The 12,043-nt window shown below is 42.4% G+C and overlaps 1 protein-coding gene across 5 annotated transcripts in view; it reads right to left on the bottom strand.

Annotated features, from left to right (window-relative positions):
- Positions 1–12,043, bottom strand: part of LOC117366745 (ephrin type-B receptor 1) — a 908,513-nt gene that overhangs the window by 114,210 nt on the left and 782,260 nt on the right. For all 5 annotated transcript variants that reach the window (XM_033958536.1, XM_033958537.1, XM_033958538.1 and 2 more), the window contains one exon: positions 563–712. In XM_033958536.1, the coding sequence (XP_033814427.1) occupies positions 563–712 (150 nt within the window). The remainder of the gene's footprint in view (positions 1–562; positions 713–12,043) is intronic.

Genomic DNA, 12,043 nt, shown 5'->3' with positions numbered 1-12,043 from the left:
GATAAGTGCAATGTCTAAGTAAAAAATTTTTTTGATACATATTTTTCATATACGTTTTAAATATTTATTACTCGTTGCACTTTATAGGAGCTGTATAGTTGGTTGCAGTAATATGCACAAAAAAATATACAATATATACATACCGGCTCAATGAATGATACCTATCACCTGTCAAAGTGGTTTTAGAACACAGCTGTGTTTAACCTTTACAGGTCTCTGAGAGCGGTATTGCGATATGAGCAAGAACTCTGCTTTATATTAGTCTTCAGTTTTGACTGTTGTGCTTGTTTTTGATAAAGAAGACTTTGCCTACTTTAGCCATTGAGTGGTACCCTTTTAGAAAGTCAATATCCCAGTTAATGGTAAAAAAAGGGATAAAAGGTAAGAGTAATTGTGATTTTCTGCCTCAACATCCCTTACAGCAACTTCCATAGACAGCCCTCTCTCATAGTCTGCAATCATATACCATGCTCTTTTAGACAAAGAATTCAGAAGTAGAGAAACAAGAAGCAGAATTTAAGATGTACGAATAGCATTCAAGCTTTAAGGATGCAGTCCTTACATCTTGGTTGGACATGTCCCAGTAAGGCCTTTCTCCAAAGGACATCACTTCCCACATGACGATACCATAGCTCCAGACATCACTGGCTGAGGTGAACTTGCGATAGGCAATAGCCTCAGGAGCTGTCCACCTTACTGGGATCTTTCCACCCTAGGAAGAAAAAAAATTGATAAATTATTTATCTTTCAGGAAATATGCCTATTATTTTTTCCATGGAAGAAGAATTGGTCACCATTCCACTCTGCCATTAGAATCATTATCGCCCTAGGATCACTGGAGAAAAAAGATTCCTGAACATTTTGGGGGCAATATTCAAAACAATTTAAATGACCAGAGAGGTTCCTGGTCAAATTGCTTGTCCAGGGTTAATTGGGAATATTCAGCAACACTTAACTGAATAGAGCTGCTGAAAGTGCCCAGTTTGAGCCAGATTCTGTTAACAACGCAATGTAGGTGTCTAGATGTGTCACTCACACATTAGATGCCGGTAACAGAATTGTGCCTACATTATAGATGCGCACATTGTAGCCGTCTCTAATATAGGCCAGGGTTTACCTCGCCAACATTGAGGCACCTAATGGAGGCACCTAACGATGTCTAACTTTTATTGATGCAAACAACAACAAATACAATACCAAGGCACCCCAAGGTGCTCAATACAAACAAATATGCATCATATATAATAGCATAACAAGCATAGACATAAGGAAAGGAACATCAACCAAACTGCTCCCGTCCCAGCCCACTCTACTGAGGGCAAATGAGAGTAATGAGAGCAGAAAGGCACTCCGAGGCCCTGGACTCTTATAAGCCCCGAAATGCCACTCCCCCCCCTCCCCTCACCTAATCCCCTTACCCTGTCCGTATCTAAATCCAGAACCTTCCAAACCCCTCCCCCCCTCCCCAATCCCTCTCCCCCTCCCCTCCAATGGTACTCTTCACCCCTCCCCACCAGTACTCGCCAATATTCTCCCAGTCCGACTATCCGGGCGCCCAATTAAGACACCCACCTTAAGACCACACTGCGGCCCTTGGGATGCAAGGCTTGCAGATATGGCTTCCAAATATTTAAGAACAACATCTTTCACTTCCTAGCCCCTCCGGCATCTCGCGCCTCCCAGATGGCTAACAGCATTCCGGAACTTGGAGGCGAGGAGGATGGCAGTTTGAGTGCAGAGCTCCTCTCCCTGGACAATCTGCCTGCTTTTAAATATCAGCAGCAGTGGGAGATCAATTGCTTTTACACCTAAGCAGCAACGGGACCAACCCACCAAAAACCCACAGTCTCGATCCTGCAAAAATATGAGCTCCACCCTCCCTGCAGTCCGCTAGGAAAATCAACTGCTTTTACACCTAAGCAGCAGCAGGACCAGCCACCACTACCAAGAGCCCTTTGCCCCGATCCAGCCAGGCATGTGAGCTCCTCCCTCTGCAGTCCATTGGAGAGATCAATCTACCTACTTTTAAATATCAGCAACAGTGGGAAATCAACTGCTTTTACACCTCAGCAGCAGCGGAACTATCCGCAACTACCAAGAGCCCACAGACCCGATCCAGCCAAGAGTGTGAGCTCCACCTCCCCCTGCAGTCCACTAGGAAGATCAACTGTTTTTTACACCTAAGCAGCAACAGGACCAGCCACCACTACCGAGAGCCCTTTGCCCTGATCCAGCCAGACAAGTAAGCTCTTCCCCCAGCATTCCGTTGGAAAAATCAATATGCTTGCTTTTAAATATCATCAGAAGTAAGAGATCAACTGCTTTTACACCTAAGCAGCACTAAGACCAGCCGCCACTATCGAGAGCTTTTGTCCCAATCCAGCCAGACGTGTATGCTCTTCACCATACAATTTGTTGGAGAGATCAATCTGCCTGCTTTTAAATATCAGCAGCAGTGGGAGAACAACTGCTTTTACACCTAAGCAGCATTGGGACCAACCGCAACTACCAAGAGCCCATAGACCAGATCATGACAGGAGTGTGAGCTCCACACCTCCTGCAGTCCGCTAGGAAGATCAACTGCTTTAACACCTAAGTAGCAGCAAGACCAGCTGCCTATAATAGGAGCCCTTGCCCCGATCCAGCCAGGCTTGTGAGCTCCTCCCCCTATATCCCGTTTAAGAGATCAATCTACTTGCTTTAAATATCAGCAGCAGTAGAAAAACAACTGCTTTTACATACAAGCAGCAGCGAGACCTACCGCAACCACCAAGAACCCACAGACCCGATCCTGCCAGGAGTGTGAACTCCTCCCCCTGCAGTCCATTGGAGAGATCAATCTGCCTGCTTTTAAATATCAGCAGCAGTGGAGATCAACTGCTATTACACCTAAGCAGCAACGAGACCAGCCACAACCACCGAGAGCACACAGACCTGATACTACCAAGAGTGTTAACTATTCCCCCCTGCAATCCGCTAAGAAGATCGACTGTCGGCTCCGGGCGGCTTTCCCGCAGAGGAGAGAATCCTGCATTCACCGTGGGCCTCATCTGGGGCAGCCTCCTTGGAGCGGCTGGGGCACGGGCAGTGTGTCTGGGAGGGAATGCATGGATGGGAGAACATCTCAGGGGAGGAGATATAGGCATCCTGGGACTGTCGGCCAAGTCTCTTCCCTGAAGAAGCCCTTTCTGGAAACGTCAATCGCTCCTCCTAAACTTACTTGCTCCACTTCATCACTTCATCATGCTTCTATTCTTTTCTCTCCTCTCTTCTACCTTCCAAAGTATTTAGATCAATGCTGTCTTGTTAAAATGTTTATTTTATTTTTATTTTTCCTCTAACTCTACTTTTCACTTCTCTATTACCCTCCAGGTACTTTAGTTAGATTGTGAGCCTTCGGGACAGTAAGGGAATTTTTCAAGTACCTTTCTTATTTCTAATCTTAATGTATATTTTCTGTAAACCGCTTAGAACCTAACGGATGTAGCGGTATATAAGAAATAAATTACATTACATTACATTACATTTAACTTTAATAAACACCCTAAATCTGCCCCTAACATACCAAAATGATGTTAGGCACCTGGGTGTAGGCGCTTACACCAGAGATTTAGGCACCTACCGAATTAGGCGTCAACCACCCAATTAATCTTAATTTTTTATCATTATGAGCTCGTTATACACCATTAACTCTAATTTTAAAATGTATTTTTATTAATGTAGCCATCTACAATCTAGGCACCACTTATAGAATTCCCCCCTTAGCGCTTAAGTCAAAAATGGTTATTTTGTGGGCATTCAGGGGGCAGAGTCAGCGCTAAGCCAGTCAAATGCCAATATTCAGCACTTAACTGACTAAGGTAACCACATAAATAGGACCACAAAGCATAACAATATTTGAACACTTATGCCTGGATATTCAATGCCAGTGTCTAGACATAGCCTGGCTTTGAATATCTGAACATAAAGATTATGACACACAAAAAATGCTAGCAAAAAATAGAGGCAAAACCAACTGCAAAAACAGCATAGAAAAGCTGAAGATAAAAAGGTTCAAACTAGTCTTTTATTAGAAAATCAGGTAGCTATTTATAGACTTTTAAAAAAAAGCTCTTTAAAAATGCCCAGCATGTTCCAACACCTTAGCACCTGCGTCTCGGGCATAAATCACAAATTATGACTTGAGTCATAATCTTATTTAATATTTTCATCAATGACCTAGAAGAAGGAACATCCAGTGAGATCATCAAGTTTGCAGACATCACTGGGTCCGTCTCAAATCTCCTAAAATTCAAGCCACCGCTGCGGTAACACTGGGAGCCTTGGTATCTGACTAAGGGACGCCGGAGGAGACCTATTGCAGCCCCAGAGTGTCCCTGCAGCAGCGCTTGCTGTTTTCCACTTCCGTGGACAGGCATTGAGGGAGACGGACCCCTGACATCACTGGGTCCATCTCAAATCTCCTAAAATTCAAGCTACCTCTGCGGTTGCGGCCGCAGCCACGCAGCCGCAGGGCGTGGCCGAAGGGGCGTGCCCAAAAGCCCCTTGGAGCCACGAGGAGTGGAGGAGCTGGGATTAAGGTTGTATTGTTTTATTTCATATAACATTTGGTAGACTGAACATGGGGAAAAGGAAAATAAAACCTAAGACTTCTACACCAGCTGTATCTGGTCCCATGGATAAACATTTAACTTTGCTAACTGAAAATCCTTCAGTATTAACATTGAATATGGATTCCTCTATGTCAGGTGCTTCAATGAGTCCCCTTGAATGGACTCCTCCCCTTCATCCAGTATCTAGTGATAGTGGGAATATAAACCCTACTATATCAGCCGAAAACGTGGTATCCCCCACTCTGATAAGCAAACTGGTTTATACTGAAATACCTAAATCACTTGATTTTTCAGGTGTAAAGGAGGAACAACCACCATTGGCTGAAACACGAGATATTACCCTTAAAGATTTGTGGTTAGGTATTTCTAGAGTTGAAGGGTTTCTCAGGTCAACGATGAAACAAACAGCGGACTTTTCACAAGCTGTTTCTCATAAATTAGTAAATGTGGATGATAATCTGAGTTGTTTGGATAGGCGTTTAAATGTGATGGAAGTACAGTGTAATACTCTTTAAGCTGTCTCAGTATCTGCGGTTAAAGATTCTACTATGATACATTCCAAAATGGAATCAATGGAAAATATGTATAGAGCTAGGAATCTCCGCTTGGTCAATTTCCCATAACTCGTTTACTATCACCTGAAATTTTATTAAGGAAATACTTTAAAGAAATACTGGTATTGCCCAATGCGGAGAATTTCCCAATTAATAATTTTTATTATGTTCCTCAAAAAAGAATAGAATCTGCCCAGGAGGTGGACCATCCGGTCACAACCGAAATTAATTTGATTGAATTTTTAGAAGATAGTCAGGATGTGATTCAGAGTAGGTCAACACTGGTGATAACATGCATGAGTGAGATAGATAAGATGTTAATAATGAAGCTTTATTTTAAAAATAGACTAACAAAATTTTGTGAAGATTTGATTAGGATTTTTCCTGATGTCTCTAGAGCTACTCAGTTAAGGAGGAAAGAGTTTTTTGAGATTAAAAGTTAGAGTTTTGGCTCTTGAGGCATCTTTTTACCTAAAATTTCTCTGTAAATGTCTTGTTAAATTACAATGTAAACTTAGGCACTATGTTCAGGTCAATTTGAATGAAGAAAGAAACTAATCTAAGTGTAGTTCAACAGAGAGAAATTATCTCACTGCATTAACAACCTTCATTCAGTTGTTTACTCATTAATTATTCACTGTTCCTCAGCGGGCCACCACACACTCAAGCATTCTCATAGTGTATGGCTTTATGCTCCCACTCCTCATTGGAACCAGTTTATGTTTTTGATATTATACTTTTTTGCAATTTTATGTATAAATACGTGTTAAATACTAAGAATACTTAGCTTTTAGCTTTTAGCAAGACGCTGTGCAGGGGAGTTTGTGTGAAAACACCGACATGTTTCGCCCGTGTGAAATAGTTGGCTTTCTCAAGGCTCCAACTCCCTGTGAAATATAAATTACACAGGGAGTTGGAGCCTTGAGAAAGCCCACTATTTCACACGGGCGAAACATGTCGGTGTTTTCACACAAACTCCCCTGCACAGCGTCTTGCTAAAAGCTAAAAGCTAAAAGCTAAGTATTCTTAGTATTTAACACGTATTTGTACATAAAATTGCAAAAAAGTATAATATCAAAAACATAAACTGGTTCCAATGAGGAGTGGGAGCATAAAGCCATACACTATGAGAATGCTTGAATGTGTGGTGGCCCGCTGAGGAACAGTGAATAATTAATTGTTAAATTACAAGACATTGAATATGTTTTTTTGGATCCTATTCAATTGCAACAATTTTTAATTACTCGAGAACAGAAATAAATCAAATTTTTCTTATATGTTTCAGACCTGAGTTTATGAGGAACAATTGAGAATCCCTCTAAAGTAAGGAAGGTATCAGACTCACGTGGTGTTAGTCGAGAAGTACTTTCTTTATTTTTCCTATAATTTGTTTGGTAAAAATGTATCATGTCTCCCCCATTTATGTGGGCTTAAAAAGGAATTGTCTATGAATGATTATGTAATGCTTGTGAGATTGTTCCCTTTTTTTTCTTTGTATTACTGGATATTGTAAATATTCAATTTATAAAATTAAAAAAAAAAAAAAAGAATCGAAGACCATTCTAAGGTTGTGAGCAGAGGAGACTGGAACAATGACAGTATTATATTTACAGAGATGGAGAGAGGAGGAGGAGCAAAGGGTTTAGGAGGAAAGAGGAGCAACTCAATCTTGGACATATTTAGTTTCAGATGACAGCAGGACATCCAGGCAGCAATGTCAGCCAAACAAGCAGAGAATTTTTCTTGGACTTTAGGAATCATCAGCATATGAGTGATACTGGAAGCCATGGGAGGAGATCAGGGCATCGAAGGGAGAGGTATAGAGAGAGAAGAGAAGAGGTCCTAAGCTCTTAACTCTGTTTCCAAGGTCTCCTTATGCATCTGCTGTTTCTTTCCTCTCCTTCTTCACCTCTTTCACTACATCCAACTTTGGCACTGATTTTCATGTTCAGTTTTCTTCCATTTTTCTGCTTCCCTCTCAAATCTATCTTTCCAACTCTTCCCTTTCCCTCTGTCCATGTGCACTTTCTCTTCCCTCCTCTTCTGATTCCTTCCCTCCGTCCATGTGCACCATCTCTTACCTCCTTTTCCACTTCCCACCATCCATGTACCCCATCTCTTCCCCTTCCCTCCATCCACGTGTCACCATCTCATTACTCTCCCCTCCATCCATGAGCCCCATCCCTCTTCTCTCTGTATCTCCCATTTCATCCTTCTTCCTCCTTATCCCCTCCCAGTTCCACCAAATATTCTGCCCCCCAGTTCCAAACCCCCCTCACTAAGAAAACTACAAAGAGGTCGCTAGCATCGGAGTGATTTTCTTGTGCTGCCAGCGGCCTCCTCTGCACCATTGCTTTGATCGGTCTGCCCAAAAAGAAACAGGACTTTGCTTCAGAGGTGGGTGGACTGTGGCAAAAGAAAAGTACAGAGGATGCCACCTGCAGCACTAGAGAATCGAATGAAATGGCTTAGGCACTCTTATCCTCCACTACCCGCTCTACCCTGCCCCAGACTCGACATCGCACTTACAGTCCTGATGCTCTGGAAGCCGACGCTCTGTGGTGGACTGAAGTGCCTTGAGCGTCTGTGCATGCTCAAGGCTTGTTGGACTCCCTTCGAGAATCCCAGAGAGGGTGGGAGCCAACAGGCCTTGAGCATGCGCAGATGTTTAAGGCCATTCAGTCCAGCCCAGAGCACTGGCGTGGGCTTCCAGAGCATTGAGACTGTAAGTGCGATGTTGGTCTGGGGCAGGGTGAGTGGGTAGTGGAGAATAGGAGTGCCGGTCATCAGTGGGGGAGGGAGGAGATAGCAATGTCAGTCACCAGGAAGATAACAGTGCTGGTCATTGGAGGGTGAGGGAGATAGCAGTGCTGGTCATCGGAGGGGGGAGGGAGTGGGGTAGAGGATAGCAGTGCCGGATATTAGGAGGGGTGGAAAATAGCAGCATTGGTCATTGGGAGGGGAAGGGAGGAAAAAAGCACCATCATCGAAAGGAGGCACAAATATAAACTGAGACCTCCATTTTTGGGCCCACAAATCTCGGTTTATATTTGAGTATATACGGTACCTGTGGGACCCTGTTTTACATCAAAATCACTGGTTTATGCCGTGCAAACAGTCCTGTGTTTGCACGGTGCAGTTGGTTTATTTACTCGTGGTATGGACCGCAGTGGATATCAGCAAGGAGTTTCCAGCCTTTTGGATTGTTTTTCCCAGCTAAGGATCAGATTGTCTGTTCAAGCTAAGTTAAGTACTTTTGAACTTTGTTTGCTATTTTTTTTTAATATGTATCCTGTATAGCTGATTTGGCAAAGTTTATTGAATGCACTGGACTCTAATTATAGTTGTTGCCTTCCACGACTGCTGCTTCACATCTCGTTGTTTGATGAACTTTTCTTCTTGTATGTTCCTGCTGTTGGATGGACAATTTGTTCATTAAAGCTGTTGATTTTTTATGACCTATTTTGAACCTATGAGTTTATGATCTATGATGAACCTATGATGACCTATGATGAACTGATGACCTATGATGAACCTATGAGTTTATGACCTATGAGTTTTTTTTAATGATCTATGATGAACTAAGGGCTTATTTGTTTGGAACCTTTGGCTGGTTTGGCTAAATATGAGGTCTTTTTTTTTTGTATGTTAGTGGTTTTCCACCTCAGTAGAAGGAGATAAAGAGAGTTGAGAGTTCTGGTAATTATACTTATCTCTTCCAGTGACTGGTAATACATTTTGCTGTGTGCTAGTAAATCTAGCCTTCTGATCTTCTTGGTTAATAACACTGCAGAAATAATGGAAGTGTCATTCTGAGAGTTATCAATAGATGTGGGGTCCAGTTTACAATTATTTCTCCATATCTTAGTCATTTTTTTTCTTTAACCTCTAGCAATATGATGCACTTAGAGGGGAGTTGATCAAGCAGTATTAAGGCCTTAACACACATTAAGGGCTCCTTTTATTAAGCCACACTAGCGGGGTTAACGTGCGTAACTTTTTATCACGCGCTAACCCCCACGCTGGCCTATAAACTACTGCCTGCTCAAGAGGAGGCGGTAGCGGCTAGCACGGCTGACGGTTTAGTGCACGGTATTACGCACGTTAAACTACTAGCGCGCCTTTGTAAAAGGAGCCCTAAGTGAATTAACATGTGCTAATGCTAAGAAGCCCATTTTATACCTATGGGCTTCTTAGCAATTAGTTCACGTTAATTCCTTTACAGTGCGTTAAGGCCCTAATGTCCAAGCACAGGCCCTAATGTTGCTTGATAAACTCTCCCCTTAATAATTAAAAAGTAAATTGGAAAAAAAGACCAGTAGATTATTATAACAAATGATATTTTCTTTTTTTTTTTCTTTTTTTTAAATTTAATATTTATTGAGATTTTCAATATATTCAAGCATATTATAACTTGTACAGAAAGGAAATTTAGCAAGAAATTAATATAAATGAAAACATATATCAAAGAACATATAAGCATAAATTTCTACTCAAGTCCTCAAAAAGATCCAAGAAGGAAAATAGGCGACAAGAAAATTATTAAAACAAAGTAATAGCTAGTCGAATGAGATTAAGGCACCCTTTCTTAAACTAAGCACTTTCTTTCTCCAAAGATGCAGTTGTGAGAAAAGTTGTCAGTTGAGATGGCTCAAAGAAAACATATTTATGAGAATGGTAATTAACAACACATTTACATGGGTGTCGCAAGTAAAAAGTTGCCCCCAGAGATAAAACACCAGGTTTCCTTAACAGAAATTCTTTTCTCCTTCTCTGCGTCTCCTTGGCCAAATCTGGGAACATCTGAATTTTACAGCCTAAAAACTCTTTTTGCTTATTTTTAAAGAAAAGTCTCAGCAACCAGTTTTTATCTGGTGCGAGAGCTACTGTCAATAATAAGGTTGCAGGGGTCACTAATTCTCTATCAGACATTTCCAATATATTGGATATATTCATTAAATCAGGTCCCGACTTCTGTTGTAATTGCTGTTGTTGTTGTTGGTCTTGAGGCTTACTTGGAAGATAATAAACCTGCGTAAATGGTGGTATTGATTCATCAGAGAGTTCCAATATTTCCGTCATATAACGTTTCAACATTTCCCTTGGGGCTATCACAGAGACCCTAGGGAAGTTTATCAATCTGAGATTATTGTTACGAGAAAAGTTTTCCATTGCTTCCATCTTCCTTCTTAAATTAGTATTATCTTTAATTAATACCTCAGTAGTTTGTTGTGATACTTTAAGTTCTTGATGAATATTTTGTATTGAAATTTTTGAGTCCTCAAGTCCAGTCTTTAAATTTTTAATCTCAGTTCCATGATTTTCTAATTTCTTTTCTACTTCTTGCAATTGTGGATTAATCGATTTTGCCAAATTGGCTACCAGGTCCCACAGAGAGTCTAATGTAACCTCTCGGGGCTTCAAAATTTGCAATGGTTGTAATTTTAAGTTAATTAGCTCACCCTCTGGCAACATGTCTCCTCCTGCAATCTGTTGGATTTTCTGTTGGATTTTCTTATCCCCCACTGCTTCTTCCACAGTCTCCTCGTTAAGACTCCTCTGCTCCAGCAGGGAGTCCCGTGGCACAGTCCCCGTGTTCTCCTCCTTAGCCTCCGAGAGGAAGTGAACTCCAACCTCAGGAAGTTCCTCCTCTCGCGGGGAACTGGTCGACTGAGGGCGTGGGGGTGGTGCTCTCACTTCGGGGCTTAACGATGTCTCCAGCCCCATGGTGAACGCCACTGACGCGCCTCCGCCGTGTGTCTCCTGCGGGGAACTCCCCGAAGCTATCGGCGTGCCCTGCATTCTCCTCATCAAGTCCTCGATGTTCCCGAAGACGGCTGTTCTGGAGCGCTGCGAGGCTCCAGCAGCGCTACGTCCCCTCCTCTTCGGCATCGTGAAACAGGTAAAGGTTTAATTGGACAAATTATGTCAAGGAATAGACGGGAGCGTGAAACTCATGCGACTGCTCATGCGGCCATCTTGGATCACAAATGATATTTTCTGATGAAAACACAATGGGGCTCATAATTAAGTGAAAAACGTCCAAAAAATGGCCTAAGTCGGCACTTGGACGAACATTGTCAAAATACGTCCAAGTGCCGATAATAAAACTGTGCTGCTGAATGACCAGAGCTATACACGGTGTTTCAGGAGGAGTGTCGAGGGCGGGAATTGGGCAGGACATGGGCCGGCTTAGACTTAGTCATACTGTATGTATAACCGAATGTTTTACAACACAGCATAGATGAAACTTGGATATTGTGACTTAGACCATTTAAAACCAACCTAAAATGACCAGATAAGCACTGCAAACACATAGTACAGACCCCCCACTCATTACCCCAGTGATCACCGACCCCCATCCCCATAAAAATCATAATCACAACTTTTAAATTCTGCCTCCAGAACATCAGCATTTGGCAGCCTGGCATAGGAAAGCCTAGTTGCGCTGCACAGAGGCTTCTTAAGTGGTCTTGGGGGTGGGTTAGGGACCCATGAAGAGGAGGACCCATACCCATAAGCCACTGTAATGACTGCTTTGATAGTGAAACAAGTGCAATCTCCTAAAAAATCCAAAACCCCTTTTGTACTGCCTTATAAGTGGCTCCTGCAGCCATAAGGGCTATTGGGGTGGTAGATAGGTGGGTCTAGGAGATTCTGGAGGTGGTTTGGGGGCTCACCATTACCTATAAGGGAGCTGCAGTTAGATGATTATGTGGCACCCTTTTTGTTAAGTTCACAGCAGTGCCCTGTAAGGTAGCCCACTGTTTAGGTGCCCTGTGTGGGTGTCCTGTCCATCACTTTGCAAACCCCTCCCACATCCAAAAGGTCTATTTCTAGGCGTTTTGGACTTGGACGAAAATGTGGTATAAAGAT

Source organism: Geotrypetes seraphini, chromosome 9, assembly GCF_902459505.1.
Source record: "Geotrypetes seraphini chromosome 9, aGeoSer1.1, whole genome shotgun sequence".
Classification (NCBI taxonomy): Eukaryota; Metazoa; Chordata; class Amphibia; order Gymnophiona; family Dermophiidae; genus Geotrypetes; species Geotrypetes seraphini.
This window is presented reverse-complemented; position numbering and strand designations above follow the sequence as displayed.